Source organism: Typopeltis vanoorti, chromosome 4 (assembly GCF_054136105.1).
Source record: "Typopeltis vanoorti isolate ZY-2024b chromosome 4, IOZ_Tvanoo_1.0, whole genome shotgun sequence".
In the NCBI taxonomy this organism is placed as follows: domain Eukaryota; kingdom Metazoa; phylum Arthropoda; class Arachnida; order Uropygi; family Thelyphonidae; genus Typopeltis; species Typopeltis vanoorti.
Genome location: NC_143552.1, coordinates 92,141,369 through 92,159,758, shown reverse-complemented (window position 1 = coordinate 92,159,758; position 18,390 = coordinate 92,141,369). Strand labels below are relative to the sequence as shown.

Sequence of the window (18,390 nt, the reverse complement as noted above, 5' to 3'; positions counted from 1 at the left end):
AAAGAAACAGAATACCTGCCAAAACTAAATTAGCTCAATTCTTTGTTAAGAAGTAGAATAATAAATTTATATTCTGAATATGTTATATTGTCTTTCAGCTTTGGGTTTCCTTTAACTAGGACCTGAGCATACCCTAATTCTTTTATAAAAAAAATTAAGGGTCAAAAAAAAAAAAAAATTCGAGGAACGAATTATACTTTTTCCCATAGGTTATTATATTTGATTAGTGTGTGTTTTCGATTAATATGCCCATTTTAAAGAACACATTAGGCATATTAATCGAGGGATTACTGTATTTAAGATATTATGTTTTCCTAATTTATATGCACTACATACAAATGTATTATATATTATACATTAAATATGAAAAAAAAAAAAAAAAAGAATAATCTTAAGTAAAAGAGGGTTTAATAGATAGATGCAAAAGAAAATTTTCAATATATGACATGAGCAGAGAAAACCAAGTACATCTATTTAAGTTGAGTAAGATTGTGGTGAGGACTAGATTTTTTGTTTGGAGAGTGGCTAATGGATGGAATGGTCAACCTGAGGTAGTTGCAAATATGCTATCATAATTGTTAAGGAGAGATTTGAATGTTATTGTGCAAATGATGGTTAGTGCAGGCAACCTGCAGTGAGTATTATGACTCCAAGGAGATGCCCATATGATAATGATGATAACTATTTCCTTAATGAATTCATTAAATAAAGATCCAGAAAAAGAATGCTTAAGGTAGTGTCACATCTCTGGCATGTTGGATATGAGGAAAAATTGAGGACATAAAATGTAAAGAGCCTGGAGGAGAGAGAGAGAGGAATGATATGATTGACACATATGCTGGAGAGGAGTATACACTGAGAGAGAGAGAGAGAGAGAGAGAGAGAGAGAGAGAGAGAGAGAGAGAGAGAAGTAAAGAGGCCATCACTGAGTGTTTTGTTAAGATGGAGAGAACAAGGGATGTGAGTGGAATAATGTACGGCTAAAGAGTGAGGTCAATAAATAGATGGTAAAGTAGTTCAATGTGCAGTTTGATGAGCATATCTTGACAGGGAGCAGCACCTCCTACAATGAATCCTTGGGATCTATGATATTCTAATAATAATACTAACATTTAAGTGTTAAACTCTTTATAGACATACACACACTGGTCAGTCACTGAATTAGAAACATTTATTTAAAGCTGTGTTGGACCTCCTTTAGCCTGAATTACCGTGCATATGCAGTTTGGCATAGATTCCACAAGGTGTTGGACTATGTCCATGTCTACAACATGCCAGGCATTCACCAGACAGTCCTTTAACTGGCTTAGATTTGACAGAGGAGGATTTGGATTCTGAATCTGCTTTTCTAACATGTCCCATGCATTCTGATTCTGAGTGCAGTTATAGCTTGCCCTAGCACAGAATCTCTTCCTTTTGAATGTGAGGCAAAGATTAAAATATATCAAAATGTGTGGGTAGTCGGAAAAGTTCTCGGCCTTTTAATGAAAAAATGAATTTATAATTTCAAAATAATTTTTATTTTTCAACATAATCTCCCTTAAGACTAATACATTTATTCCATCGATGCTCCAGCACCATTATCCTGTCCCTGTAGTTGTTCTCAGTAAGACTGCAAAATACCCCTCTACAGCTGCAATCACCTCTTGATTTGAAGAAAAAAGGTGACCAGTGAGAAAGAGTTTTAGTTTTGGGAAGAGATAGAAGTCAGACGGAGCCAAATCTGGGGAGATAGGGTGGATGTTCCAACAATTCATAGTGCAGATACCTTAATTTTTCCATTGCCAAAATACCTTTGTGGGCAGGTGCATTATCCTGATGAAAGATGATTTTTTTCTTCTGCAAACTAAGTCTTTTCTCATGAATTTTTTCATCTAGTCTGGTTAAAAGATTGGAATAATATTCTCCAGTTATTGTTTTACCCTTTTTAATAAACAAAATGACTTTAGCATCGCAAAACACCGATGCCATGACCCTTCCTGCTGATGGAACAGACTTTGTCTTTGGCACTGAACATTTGACTTCTGTCCACTGTTTTGACTGTTGTTTGGATTCTGGTGCGTAATGGTGAATCCAAGTTTCATCCACAGTAATAAATCGATACACAAAATCAGTTTTATTCTTGTTAAAATGCTCCAAGTACTGTTCAGAGATTTTCATGCCTAATGAGCATGAAATATTTACATTAATTTACATAAAAACTATTTCGACGTTTTTCTATTTTAATAAGGTTTTTATTGGTAATAATAATAATACTATGAATAATAAGAACTGAAATCACCTGTGCTGTTGCCTGCAAAGCTTCTTCAAGTGTGTTCTGATGCTCTCTGAGAATATTCTTCAAGGCATTATAACGAGTGTTATCAGACTGTAAAAAGTCAATCACTTTCACACTTTCTTCTTCTCCACATAGCTTAGTCAGAGCAGCTCCAGTCTTGTTCAACTTTTCTACTAAAGGTCTGTGATCATTCACTGATTGTAAAAGCGACTAAAAAATCAATAATAATAATATCATACACATTTTAATCCATACTCATAAGTCAAATAAGCTTGATACAAAAAACAAAGTTAAACAATTATTTACTTCTTTTGAAGTAATTAATCATCCATTTACAGGTTTGAAATCTAATTTTATAACATATTTAATTTAATGCTATCACTGGCAATGAATTCCATATAACAATGTGGTTATCGATAGTGAACACTTCATTACTTGTTCTTCCCCAGAAGTGCTTAATTAATCAACTATCTGGTGACTGGTTTATCTGATTCTCTAATGGAGTGAGCTGGCTGGTGATGCATTATTATTGTTATTATTATTATTATTATACAAGTATCTTCATGAAGTCAGAAGACTCATTCATCTTGGGACCCATATTCTCATGAAACCAAGGTGACCAAAACTGTGCACATCAAGATGCACCTGAACTATAGCCATATAAATAGGGATAATAATCTCCATATTTTTACTTGTTAGTGTATTTTTCAACAACCAAGTAATCCTTTCAGCTATTTTACCAACTTTTGCAATATGCCCTCTGAACTTCAACTCTAGGTCCATCATTATCCCTAAGTCCCCACCCTCATTAATTTTCTGCAATCTAGTACTGTCAATGCGATACACAGTATGCAACCTTTTCAACCCAAAGTGCATAATCTTTATTTTGCAACATTAAATTGATAATCATTATCCTTTGCCCAAAATGCCAATTTATGTAAATCATTCTGGAGGATATCTGTTTCATCCTTCATCAACTATAGCTTCCTCAGTTTTGTATTCAGCAAACAAATGAATATCCCCCTTTAAATCTTTCCTGTATCACTGATATACAAATTAAAGAGTAGTGGCCCTAGTACAGAGCCCTGAGGCAATCCACTAGCCATCTTCATTCTCTGAGATTCCATTCAACCATATACTATTCTCTGGTGTCTGTCTTTCTGTCAGCCACACCTATCCACGCCACAGCTTCATAGCCATTCCTATTTATTCCAACTTTTGTAATAGTTTTTCATGCAGTATTCCATCAAATGCTTTGCAAAATGTAGCAGTATCAGCATTTATTAATGTCTTCCTTCCATGGTCTTTCTTCCTCTTACTTGCTACACAACAAAAAACTCTTCTGGATTTATTTTGGCCTGCTTAGCTAATTTTCTCTCATAATCTAATTTGGCTTTTCTTACCATACTAATTACTCTTCTTGCTTGCACTCTGTACTGCTCACGAGTATGCTGATTTCTCTTCATATTCCTCTAAAATGTTTTTTTTTGCAGCTTTTGCATTACATCTCTATTCATCCACTTAACCCCTCACTTGGTTTATTCTACTGACGTGGGTATGCAGTCCGGTGCCTCTTCTCTCACACAATCCATGACCAATTCCCATGCATTACTGACATTCAGTCCTTGTAGCCATGGCGCTGCACCAAGCTGCCACCAAAGTTTGTCATAATTGCCAGATATGTAGTTCCATATAAACCCTTTCTTGACTATGAATAATTCCATATGATGAGCAATCTTTGAGTATAATACTGCATGATCATTTTTACCCGATTAGAGGCAGAGTTGCTGTAGTTAAAGAGAGATCTACTATTACCAGATCCAACACTCTCAAAACCTTCCATCCATAACATGCTGTTTCAGGTAATTAAACTTTGGTAACTGTATAAAATGCATTTCTATCTGCCCTTTCCTCCTTCCAATCTATAAACCTATAGTTGAAGTTTTCAATGATAACTGTTTAGCATATACTCATTGTGCTAATCTGCTAATGCATGGCCACCACATATAGCCGACACCAACAATTTATTTTGTCCTATTCACCTGTATCTCACACTGGATAACCTCAAATAAACCATCTCTAGAAGATAGTTGTTGTACGTTTTATCACTTGGTTATACTATAAATTACAGATACCCAGAAATTATATTCTTGGTTTAATTCTTTATCCAAGTTTAAGAAAAACATTTTTGCCTGAACTATTTTCAGGACTGGGCGACTTGTATAAAGAAGCTAATGATTTCACATCACTTGCCTTGTATCCCATAATGCAAAGCACATATCCTTACAGACATGTATATAGTGTGTATATGTATGTTGAAAGTTTATTTTTCACTTGGTTAGAATATATAATAAATTTAGTTTAATCCTTTATCCAAGTGTGAGCAAACAAAGTTTGCGCCTGAAAGTATCTTCAGGACTGAGGTAAGGTGGTACACACCAGGGCAACTCGTTGCAAAGGTGGAGCAAGCTACCAATACTCCTGTCTCAGTATCTCCTATAATGCAAAACACATCTCCTTGCGGATATGTCTAATGTTATGCATTAAGGGAAGGGCCACTACCCAGACTAGTTTCAACCTTTATTGAGGTCTCTTCAGTGGGAGCCAGGCCCAAGCTGAGATACCAGGCAGAAGCATTCGCAGGTCATCTCTACCTATAGAAGTTGCCAAATGGTGTGCCACCCATTTTTAATAAATTACTCTGGATTTAGAGAAAGATGTTGAAAGTTTATTTTTCACTTGGTTAGAATATAATAAATTTAGTTTAATCGTTTATCCAAGTGTGAGCAAACAAAGTTTGCGCCTGAAAGTATCTTCAGGACTGAGGTAAGGTGGTACACACCAGGGCAACTCGTTGCAAATAGGTAGAGATGACCTGCGAATGCTTCTGCCTGGTATCTCAGCTTGGGCCTGGCTCCCACTGAAGAGACCTCAATAAAGGTCGAAACTAGTCTGGGTAGTGGCCCTTCCCTTAATGCATAACATTAGACATATACGCAAGGAGATGTGTTTTGCATTATAGGAGATACTGAGACAGGAGTATTGGTAGCTTGCTTCACCTTTGCAACGAGTTGCCCTGGTGTGTACCACCTTACCTCAGTCCTGAAGATACTTTCAGGCGCAAACTTTGTTTGCTCACACTTGGATAAAGGATTAAACTAAATTTATTATATGTATATGTATGTAATGCATAGTATTACAGACATGTATATAATGCATAGCATTATATGTCTGTAAGGATATGTGCTTTGCATTATGGGATACTAACGCAAGTGATGTGAAGTCATTAGCTTCTTTATACGAGTTGCCCCAGTCCTGAAAATACTACAGATGCAAACTTGTTTGCTTACATTTGGATAAAGGATTAAACCAAGTATATAATTTCTTCATATCTGTAATTTATATCATCTCTAGAAGAGATGGTTTGAAGACCATCTCAAAAGATGAGTGAGCACCACTGGAAGACTTGGGCCCAGTTCCAGGGACATGGGGAAGGAGACTTACTGCAACACCCTTGCCAACAAGCACACTAGCCAATTGATCCTAGGCCAAAGTAGTGCAAAAGGATCCCCCGCCCCTTCACAGATGCCCATGGGTCACACCACATGGCAAATAGCAGCAAGGTGTTGGTTCCCAATGATGATAGTTTGGAAGATAAGATGGTAAAAAAGACTCAGGAGAAGTAGAGTGAAGAATATGTGAAAAAAAGAAAAAAAAAAAAGGAAGAATGAAAATTGCCAGCATCTTCACTGGGAGGTCTCCTCTACCATAAACAGGTGCTTCACACAGAGGGACACAAGGATGGTATCTCCTCCATGAGCAGGTCTCCTCCATTATTATTATTATTATCTGAGAACTCCAGGGAGTCAAAGACTCATCGAGCGAGGCTGTAAATTACCCAACCTAGCTATCATATCTACCCTTGAATTCATTCACACTAGATGCACTCACTACCTGTAAGGGCAATTTATTCCACTCACTCACTGCTCTCTGGGAGAAAAACCTAGCTCTTCTCCCTTTCTAGACTGCAAATAAATTTAACTTCCATGGATTCCCCCCGTGTTCTCTCCCCACCTTCCATATAACGAAAAATTTCATCAGTTGAAATGCTATAACACCCATTCAAAAGTTTATAGACCTCTATCATATCACCCCTCTTTCTCCTGTTAACCAGAGTTTGTAATCCACATACTCGCAATCTGTCCTCATAATCTAAATCCCATAATCCGGATATAATCTTTGTAACTCTTCTTTGCACCCTTTCCACAGCTTCTTTATCCCCTTGGAACCTGGGAGACCAATTCCGTCCTAATGAATGATATTAGTTATATTTCATAATATCGAATCATCAGTGGGCTTCAAGCACAATTCCTGTAGCCAAAAGTAGACTGGTTTATACTTCTTCAAGAAACCTTTCATGTTGTCATTGGTTTGTTGAAATCAATGAAAATTCCATTGGAGAAAGCTTTCATTTTTATAATTTTTCCTAGTATCATCTGACTACTGATTTGTGAGGTTTTGTTTTTATTGGACTTTGGATTTTTTTTCTTTTTGAAGAATTGTGGACAGCCAGTAACCATCATTTCTTTGTCTCGAGGAAAAATATCCAAATCACTGTCCAACTGTACTCCCTCTAAGGCACTAGGTATTTTAATTGTTTTATCTTATTGTTTGGGAACAGAAATATCTATGATATCTATTAATGGTGTGGAAGCATGTCTTTGATCCTCTGTGGTGCACATTACATTATTTTTTCCCTAGTGGATTCACATGTAGTGGGACCATTTTTTGGCACATCCTCAGGACTCAGCCCATACCATATTTCTCTTTTATATGTTTTAAAGAGACAGCATTCAAGTCATACTATTCAAGGATATTGTAATTGTGAGAAAGTGGGACCAACATGAACAGTAATTTCTCTTCTGATGCATTCTTTACAGTTGCTTTCTCAATGATCTTTGCTGCCACATCAGACACAGATAGCAGAGTCATGACAGGCAGTTTGAAAATGACTATACTTCTTTGACAACAATTGTATTTCGAGGTAGTTTGAGAATGGACATATTCCTGCCATTTAAAGAAGTGTAAATAGTTCATAATATAGAGCCTAACTTGGCCATACAGATATTCTGCCATCACAGATTTTTAAAATTTAGATGTGTTGAAAGTAACATGATATTCATAGTAGGTACCTGGTGACTACCTTGTATGAGTATTCTCCTCGTGGATGTTACTCTGTGGTCTTACATTTTAGAGCAAATCTTTATATCTCCTTGAGAGTAGTTCAAACTTTTGTGAAGGTAACTGTCATCGTTATTTCTCTTATAAACGTTGCAGGGATGAGTTGCTCTGACTGTATTTGAGTTTTTGTTTCTACAAAAATGTCCCCTGAACAGATCTCCAAAATCAGGCAAGAAGCTCTTGCCTGATTTTGGAGATCTTCCAAAACCTCCTTTATGAATATGGGTGATATTTTCTCAAGTGAACATTTGTTAGTTGAATGCAATATCAAAAAGGATGACATGTTTATTATTGTCTCTGATGTTTTTTTTTTGTTAAATTTTTGTTTTCATTTGATGCTGCAATGGTTTCTGGTCATGGTTAGAGATTTATGAGGGACCCCCCCTGATAGACTAGTAGAGGAAAAATTATTCGTAATCATAAGGAGTTGGTTTCCATGTCAGAGCTTCCCACTTGACATAGCCCATACAACGATGCCCACTCTCCACAGGCAATGGCAGCTACTTGGGAATAGAATGCCAGAGATACCCTGGATGTCATACAGGCACAAAAGTAAGCCTTGGATTCTGCCCTCAAACCAGTGGGAAGGAGACTTATTGCAACTCTTGTGGGCAAGGCACTATCTTATTGATCCTAGCCTGCCATCCAGGACCACCCATCTTGCTGAAGCAGAGGGCAAAGTACTAGTGCAAGACTACTGCTAGGATCTCCCTTTCTGGATTTTCACAATGTGTCACAATGCACAACAAACATGGCAGATATGTACTGGACTCCAGTGATGGTAGTCTGGAAGGTAAGATATTAAAAAAGACTCAGGAAAAGTAGAGAAAAGAATATAGGAAGAAAGGCACAGAAAAAAGAATAAGAATGTAAAGGGCCCAGGTACCACCACTGGGAGGTCCTTTCCACTATGAGTAGGTGTAGGTGCCTTACGTCGAGGGGCATACTTAAGAAACGGCTAGATGTTGTTCCTTGAAATTAGTTCATTTGGGTGCATTTACAATGTAAAGAGAACCACATTACAAATGTTGTTCTCTTTACTAACACACTAGGAACAAATGACAGAGCAATAATAGGCAATATAACTGCAAATATATTTCAAACATTACAAATTATTTACGAGATAGAGTCTAATGCAGCAATTGAAATATCCTGCTTCTTTGATGGTGGTGTTTTGAGTTGTTTATTATAAAGATGAAATTCCTAGTAAGCACTAAGACACCATTCCTAATTGTGAGAATTCCCCTTTATGACTACCACTCGCTATCTTTTAACTGAGAATAAATTTAATCAGTGGGAATCTTAAGGAAATCTCATTTTGATATTACTCCTCAAGAAAAGTCCAAAATTTTGTGTGTTGGGAGGTGAGGTAATACTGTCGGTATTCCCCAGACTGATATTGCACAATGGAGTTCCTGAGAGGTTGTTTTGATGAGAATGTCTGCTGGGCATTTTGGTGTTCCTACCACTGCATCTACATACTTCTTGATAAAGATGGAGAATGTTCACTTCTTAAATAAATAATGAGAAAAGATGGGATGTTTAGAGGAATGTTTATGTTTATTGTTTTAATGAGCAAATGGGTTTCTACTGGGTTTTGGCTTGCTGAGAACATATCAAACCTTGATAGATATCAAATGAAATGAATAATCCTGTTTGTAATTCTTATTCTGCACAGTATTATCTACTAATACTATATCTAAACAATTATAATGAAAATGAAAAATTACAATATTCACCTGATTTCTGTCTTGCTGTTTTTTTATTTGAACAGCATTGAGTGCTGGAGCTTCCAATAGCTCTGCTTCTCCTTCCACTTCATCTAACCATGGTACTAAATCAGAATGAGTGTCAAAAAAATGTTCAGCTAATGGAACAGCTTGTTCTAAAGTATTTAACCTCTCTCCACATATAAGTGAAATATTGGCAGACATTTCTTTCAAGGTTTCAGCTTTATCCCGAATGAAGGCAAGATCATCACTTGAAGATTCCCTCATCAGTTTCTTTGCTGAAGCCAAAATATCTCTTACTCTGCCTTTCTGACTACCAACCTCATCAGTAAGAATCTAATAATAAGAATAATAAAGAGAGAAAGGGCAAACTATATGTTATAATATTTATATAAATAAATTACTTTTATTTCTTTATTATTATAAAACACATAATAATAAACATATAACTTATGAAAATAATACCAGAATTGTTTATTTATTTCTTGGTTTAATTGGGAAAGGGCATCTATGATCATGTCACACCAGAATACACATAATAAATAAGAGGCATATATAGGACTAAAATCTATGTATAGAAATAGCAGTAATAATAATATTTTCCACATAGTTAGCCTTAGTGGCTATGCACTTTGCAACCATATGCCTGGGAAAGGAGTGTCCTGGGTTCAATTCCCATCACCGATGTGAGGAGCTTAAGGATCTTTCTCAGTCATAACCAAGTCAGACAGTCTTGGGCATGGACAGCAGGGTTTTTCTCCTCAGTTTATCTGGGGTTTTCCTCCCAGAAGCAGGCAAACCGGCCCCGTGAACAAACACACGCAGCTACAGCCATAGAATATACTGGGAGGCATAGTCACCTTATCGTTGGGACGGGTATGACTTACAAGGTTTGAAGATAGCTCCTCTATAACAAGCCAGTAGGCCTAATACGTAGAAGGGAGAAGAAGAAGAAAAGAATAATAATAATAAACAAAACCTTTCTTAGATGTAAACAAGGTATTTATAATAAATAAAACAGCCTAAACAAATAAAAACTAGAGTATAAAAACCAATGTAAAAGATGGTTATAAAACAGAGGTAAAAAAAATATAAAAATGATTCAAATTTGTAAAATATAAATAGAAACCAAATTTTTAAAACTATATATACAATTAGTTAAATTAATAAATATATAATTTATATGATATTGAGATGGTAAACATTAATGCTATGTAAAAACTAGGATGATACTCAATGAATCTGATTAAATCTGACTGAGCATACAGAACTCAGACAGATTATAAAATAATCACTACACTCATTTTCAAAACTAGGGCAATTTATTAAAATAGGAATGATAGATAGCTCATTGTCTCAAAACTCACATATACAGGCAAGTCTTCACACCCAAACAGAAAAGAATGTATAATACAAATATGATTAATGCAGAGCTTAGCAAAAACAAATTCCAGTTTAAACCCTATGCAACCTAGACAGTAATAATTTGATTTCAGACTTAATTTGGAGGCCAATTATTATTACTCCCTCTATCCCAAGATGACTGTCACTGAGATAGTAGTTTTTGTCTGATAATCTACCTGGAAGAAACTCCCTCTATCCCAAGATGACTGTCACTGAGATAGTAGTTTTTGTCTGATAATCTGCCTGGAAGAAACTGACTTTGCTATCTAACACAATGTCCCAAGAACTTGGTGCACAACTGGGATTACTGTTGTCCTAGCCATGGTCTTTGGCCAGAAAGAAGACCTGCAGCAGCAGTCTTCATTCTAACCCAGAAGTCCGCAGCAAAAGTGCACACAAACTGTCTAATGCTGTGAAAATCTGAAACCATTTTGAAGTGCTCATTTTGAGAGATAGTCAATGACTTGCTTCAGCTGTCTTTATATGACTCTTGTATCACATGAAAGATGGTGAAGTCATCCACATGGAGGATATTACTACCTCTGTTGGAGGAAGCTGTTTCGTTATTTGAGTTCATTTTGATTTCCAAAAGTGTGAAACTTAAAACTGAATTTTGAGGGACTTTCTCCTCTTGGATATATTGTCTGGAGAGAACAGTCCCCACTTGGATTTGGAAGACTGAGATAGATAAGAAGTTCATCATAAAGAGAGAGAGAGAGATTGCCTCTAAGGCCAAAATTATGCAAATCTTTCAGTATTCCAAATCTCCAATCAGTGTCTTATGTTTTTTCCATACCAAAGAAAGTCGATACTATATACTTGCATTTCATGAAAGCATCTCTAATGCATGCCTGCAGCTAGACTAGATGATCAGCAGTAGAATGAATTCCCAAGATTAGGAAAGGCAATTATAATTGACTTTTGTCAGGTATCTGGAAATATGCTTTCACATAAAATTCTGTTGTAACAGTGCAAGAGTTGATTCATGGATGATGGTGAAAGATATTTTATTGTCTCGTAATAGATATTATCTAGTCCAAGAATAGTCAGATGGTATTTTAGTAAACAGATTTCATTTCTTCTCTAGTAAATATTCTGTTGGATAATTTTTGGTGCTGTTTACAGAAAATCAGATTTGTTGTTTTTTTGCTTAGCTTTTTGGGCAAGGAATTTGAGGGGAACAAAAAGTTGTTCCTGATGTTTTAGCAAAAATATCCCCAAGTGAGTTAGCAATCATTGCTGAATCAGCAACTGGGAAACAATTGTGTTCAAGGATAGCAAGCTGCTGGGTGGTACACCTGCCTTTCATTTTCTGGATTTTATTCCAGACTTCTTTAGTGTTAGTTGCTCTTGTTATGAGGATTCTTGTTATATATTGGATTCAGAATTAATTCTGTCTCTGATGCTAGATGTGTCTTGCTCAAACTGGGGCACATTTGGAAGTAATGAGGTTTGTTGTTGTGGAGTACCTTCAAAAATATTCCAAACTTTGTATTGAACTTCTTTGGCTACCTGTGTAATCATAATTCCTTCATGGCTTAGTGAAAGGTGGAAACAAACTTAATATTTTAGGAATCGCAGTTGCGTCAGCTTGTGTAAAATAATTCACTGCATCACTGAAAGTCAGCTTGTGTAAAATAATTCACTGCATCACTGATGTTGGAAGAGCTGACCATTGTAGAATCAAATTCTGCTAAAGATGAGAAGGTAGGCCAGTCAGCTAGCTCAATTTTCCATCATGATATCGGTGATGGAGTGCATGGATGAATATGGAGGAAAGTGGATTTTTCTGGAAAATGATTACTCCTAAATAAGTTCTCAGTTTCCTACTTTAAGAATCAGAAAAGGGAGAGTGACTAAATATTTAAGTCTATGACAGTGTGTGTGTGTGTGTGTGTGTGTGTGTGTGTGTGTGTGTGTGTGTGTGTGTGTGTGTGTGTGTTCATGTAGGCATAGGGAAGAAGATATTGCTTCCGGTGTTTAGGAGGGAAAGAGAATTATTGTCTGGCATATGCTCAACAACTCTTCTGATGTTTGTTCAAGCACTACTGCACTGAGTATTGTGTCCATTTAAATCCCTGTTTAAAAGTAAGGAGGATGGTAACTTCCATATGACATCATCATGGTTATCTTGAGATAACCATGATGATGTCATGGTCATCTTGAGAGATATTTGTTAACATATACTGTTAACAGAGTTCTGATTGGGAGTTCTCATTTCTTCTTAATAAGGAAAAATATTAGACAATGTCAAATTCTACTCCCTCTAGGAGACATTAGGTACATTAATCATTTTATCTTATCGAGGAGTAACAAAGTTATTTAACCATCTATGTTAACAGTAATTAAAGAGGCTCTCGAGGCATGTCTTAGACTCTGTGGTGGAAGTTGCATTAACTTTTTATTAATAGATTTTTATATATTGGGACCATATTTAGAATGTCCTAAGGAGAGAGTCAATATCAATTTTTCTCCTTGATTCACTCTAAGGAGATGCCAAGGAATTCAAATCCTTTGGGGATGTTGCAATCATGAGATGCCAGGATTGTCATATGGGTTTTGCTCCCTGTTGACATTTATGCTGCCTTGTTAGCATAAGAGGATTTTCCCGATGTTGCTGCCACTTTTTTGGTATACTGCCTCTTTGCTCCTGATAAGTGATGAATTGCTCTGTTTTATATTTTAGGGTGTTTACAACACCTCTTGAATTTTTTTTTTCTCAGATATCACTTCTGCATGATGCACAATGTATTCCTGCAAAGTTTCACACCATTTGAGTCACTGGATGGTGCTCCACAAGATTTTAACCACCATGTGCGTCAGATTTTTGTTGGATACGAGTCCCAAGAACTTTGACTGCTGATACAAGTGGAATTACTATTTGGCCTAGTCCTTGTTCTGAGTCAGGATGTATTCAGGCAGATCATACAAACAAGGTTTTTTTTTTTTTTTTTTTTTTGACAAAAGTCTGAACCCATTTGAAAGCATTCAAGTTTGAAAGATAGTTCTTGCTACAGCTGTCTTTTTAAGAACATCATACTGCAATATGTTCATAATATGGTAAAGATGTAGAGGACATTATAGTTATAAGAGGAAGTTGTTCTCTTATTAAGTTTACTTTAACAGCAAGTAGTGTGACATTTAATACAGAATCCTCATGAGACTCTGCTGAGTGAGTCCTTATGGGACTAACTTTGTGTTATTACCATGAGGATTCGCTGCTCAGTTTTTATTTTTTGTATCTGCTCTTCATCCTTACACCTTCTGCATGCCAAGGAGTATACTAGGTGATCTTCCTCATAATTGGGGCATTTTGGTGTTTTGCTCTTACGGTGTTTGTTCTCATGGTCTTTACTTCCACCTCCTAGGACACAGGTGGTAGAGTCAAGAGTGGCAGCTTGAGAATGGCCATTAAAGAAGTGCCAAAGATTTGGGATGTAGAGTGTAACTGGGCAGTTTAGATATTCTGTTTTCACAGATGTTGGTGGTTTAGGTGTGTTGAAAATAAGGATGATATTCCTGGTGGGAACTAGGTGATAACCATCCCTTTCTATGAGTATTCTCCTCATGGCAGTCACTACTTAATCTTTCATTTTGGAACAGATCTCTTCACCTAGTAAACGAAGGAGATCCCACTCCAATATCATTCTTTGACAGTAGTTCCAAATTTTGTGAGAGGTAATTGTCACCAGTATTCCTCCAATACATATTGCACAGAGGAGTTGCTCTGATTGTGTCGAGTTTTGGTTTCTACAAGAATGTCCCTAATCGGAGCTTTTTGACCAATTTTGGAGATCCTACCAAATGGAGAAATATAGGTGATATTCTTGATATTTTCCTGAGAGGAAGTTATTCAGTTCAGTATAAAATCAAAACGGTTGTTATGTTTCTTGATGCCTTTGATGTTTTTTTCTTCTTTATTTTATTTTCAGTTGATGTATCAATGGTTTTTGGACATAGTTGGGTGTTGTTGAGGGACATTGATAAAGAGGACAAAAATTAATTCTCAAAAAGAGTTTGATTCAGTGCCAAAGCTCTGCACCCACGGATGCCATTCTCTGGAAAGAGATGACTGACTGCACTTGATAGTGGAATATCAAGGCAATTCTAGATGCTATATCAGCAGCACAGAAAGCCTTGGGTCCTGTCCATGGACCATGGGGGAAGGAGACTTACTGCAACACCTTTGATCATTGCAGGCAAGCCCACCAGCTGATTGATCCTGACCATGCCATTCACGATTGCCTGTCTTGCCAAAGCAGAGCCAAAGTAGTGTGAGACCACCAGGATCCCCTCTTTCTGGATTTTCATAGGTCACACCACTCAGTCAACATGACAGCACAGCATTCAATTCTAGTGATGGTGGTCTGGATGGTAATCAGGACTCAGGAGAAGCAAAGAACAGAGAAAGAAATGCATCAAAAAAGAATAAGAATGAAAAGGGCCATCACTGGGAGGTCTCCCTCTTGCACAAACATGTGCTTCACATGGATAATCTGTAAATTTCAGGTCTGATCATTTCTATTCACATAATTCTAATGAAAGCATGTTGTTCAGTAATGGTGCAATTGGAAAAGTAGAATAGATAGTCTTACCATTTAACTGTATGAGACAACATATATAGTTATGTACACAGTTGCCAGTGCTCATTGTGTGTCAACGAGCACCAGCAACTGTGAAGACAACTTTAGTTTTATCTACATGTTTAGAGGAATGCATTCTTACATATTATTCTTAATGGAAACTAATTAAACTTTTGATTTCTGCTTATATTTTTCTTTGTGAGTCTACAATTATTTATTTATTTTTTTTTTACAATGACAAAACTGATCAAAATTTAAGTTTGGGAAATCGAAAGTTGCTTATTAATGGATAGTAAACAATCTTAACTGATTACTTAAATGAAATGATTTTAACATTTAGAATATTTATATAACATTTCACCTTTTGTTCTTTCAACAGAGTGCTCAATGCATCTAAATCAGGGATTAAGTCTTCTGCATCAATTACTTGTTTTTCTGCCTCTTGAAACCATTCTAAAAGTTCATCAATATCTGTTACAACCTGTTTAGAAAAAAAAAAGTTTAAAAAAAAAATATGATACTAGAATAATTAGTTACTTAATTCAAAAGGACATACACACACTGCAGTTTTTATATTCCTATAAATTTGCCCTTTAAAAGAAGTGATACTTATTATTTATTATTAATCATAAATTACAATGATCATTGAGCGCTACCCAAATATTAATAAATAACACTGATAATAGTGTAATTTCATATTTGGAGAATTGGAAGGTTTAGTGAGTGGGTGTCCATGCACTATCATTATCATCATCAGGCTTGTAGTAATGCTTTAATTCACAAACAAGAAGGAATATATGGCATTCTAACAGGCACTGTTACAAACTTTCCCACCATAGACAACAGGCTAAAAATAAATATTCAAATGGGATAGTCTGGCAGATTTTATTTTGGTAACATATAGTAAGTGCAGTGGTCGATGAAGAAGAGACAAAAGTGGTTCATTTGATTCAACATAAAGATCAGAAATAGGTGATGTTTGAAATGCTCCAGCTGCAGTCAAATATACTGATGGTGGATTTGATCCCACCACTATAATTGACTCCTTCATCTGATAAGTGCTTGATATAAGTGAGGCCATGAGTCATCGCATCAAGAGGTTGAAGTTAGATTGAAAAAAGTGTTGAGAGAGAGAGAGAGAGAGAGAGAGAACTGATTCCACTTAAACTTGAAAGATTCAGTTGAATCAAATGAACCACTTTTGCCTCAGAAGTTTTCAATAAAGAGAGAGAAATTTCTGAGATCAGAGATGCTTGGGTCTTTCAGTATGTGATATCTCCAAGCCCTCTAATATGCTTTTTCCATATCAAAGAAAACCAAACCAAAACTAAGTGTTTGTATTTTAGGAGAGCATCTCCAATGAATACTACTAGATTAAATGATCTAGTGTAGACAGATGTTTTTGGAAGCTATTCTTTCTTGGAGAAAGGTTAGTTGTTCTCCACAAACCAAAAAGATGAGACTAATAATTTTTTTCAAAGATCGTGTGCAAGCAGCAGGTCAGAGAAAATGGATTACATTTTAATTTATTTTTATTTAACCTGGCTTTAAAAAGATATTCAAGTCCCAAGAAGTTGAGCATGGTTTCTGGTACAACTAGAATTAATGATTGTCCAAATCAAAATTCTGGGTCAAGAACAAGTTTGTGGCAAAAATGAATCACAAACTATCTTTTGCTTGAAAATCTGAAACCATTTAATTTTGAGATTTTGAGAGATGGTCACCAGCTTGATGCAACTGTCTTTCTATGACCCTCACATTACATGAATGACAGAAGATGATAAAGTCGTCCACATACTTACTGTTGATGGAAATTGTTCTGTTATCAAGGTGATCTTGGCTGCAAAAAGCATGACACTTAAAAATGAACATTGTGGGAGTCCTTTCTCCTGGTTATAGGATCGGGAGAGATCACTTTTCAGTCTTGAAAGATGCTTAGTTTAGATAACAAGTTCTTGAAGAAATGTCATATACTTCTTTCAATATCAAAGAAACTGACACTAGATGAAAACGTTTTAGGAAGATATCTCTAATTGATGTCTGCAGCCAGACTAGATGATCAAATGGATGCCACCAGGTGGACTACATGAAAATAGTGTGTTCTACAGAACCCATAAAAGATGAAAGTTACATTTTTTTCCCAGAATCTTGCACAAACAGCTGATCAGAGAAATTTGAAGGTAGTTATTTGGTAATTCTGGATCCTTCACTAGTTTAGGAAAGGCAATTATAATTGCTCTTGCAATGGATCTGGAAATATGAACTCATATGATTATGTAGTAAAGATGCAACAGTTGATCCACAGAGTATGCTAACAGATGTTTTATCATCTCATAATGATTATATTGTCTGGTCCAACTAAAGTTGAATGAAATATAAGCAAAACAGCTTTCATTTCTTTTTTAGTGAATGGCTTGTTATATTCTTTAGTGACATTTGAAGAAAACTGGTGATGATTTGATGACCGGATTTGTCATTTTTCTTCTTGCTTTGCCTTTTCGGACAAGGAACTTTGCGGGGGGGGATAAGAAAATTTTCCTTATGTTTTAGCAAAAATCTAAAGAGTGTCAGCAATCACTGTTGGATCAGCAACTATGCAGATGTGTTCAAGAATAGAGAGTCAGTGGGTAGTGTATCAGCCCTTCATTTTCCAGATTTTGTTCCAGACTTCTTTAGTGTTGGTTGTTCTTCTTAGGAGGAGACATATTGGATTCAGAATTCTTTCTCGTTCTGATGAAAGATGTAACTTGCTCAGGCTCAAGCAACTTTGAAAGCAATGATATTTGTTGTTGTGGGTTATCCTGCAGAAAATACTCCAGGCTTTCTACTGGTCTTCTTTGACTATTGTACAATCAACATTCACCATGGTTAGGAAAACGTGGAAACCAACTAGATATTTTAGAAACTGCAGTTCTGGATGCTTCTGTAATATACTCTGTAACAAGATTCAGTGCGCAGCTAGCAGGAGATGAGCTGAATGCTGCAAAACAGAATTCTGATAATGAGGGAAAGGTGACCAGACATTTTACTCAATTTTCCATTGTGATATCTGTGATGAAGTACATGATTTTCCATGCAAGAAGATGGATATCATGGGAAAGTGATAACTATCACATAATTTCTTGTAATTTTCATTCTTGAAAAGTGGAAAAGT

The 18,390-nt window shown here is 36.1% G+C and overlaps 1 protein-coding gene across 1 annotated transcript in view; it reads right to left on the bottom strand.

Annotated features, from left to right (window-relative positions):
• The window catches only part of LOC150107495 (uncharacterized), a 1,121,546-nt gene that overhangs the window by 319,001 nt on the left and 784,155 nt on the right, over positions 1–18,390 (bottom strand). Inside the window, exons 59-61 of the mRNA XM_090392112.1 lie at positions 15,598–15,717; positions 9,259–9,585; positions 2,282–2,488 (exon numbers count right to left, since the gene is read on the bottom strand). Of these exons, the coding sequence (XP_090248238.1) occupies positions 2,282–2,488; positions 9,259–9,585; positions 15,598–15,717 (654 nt within the window). The remainder of the gene's footprint in view (positions 1–2,281; positions 2,489–9,258; positions 9,586–15,597; positions 15,718–18,390) is intronic.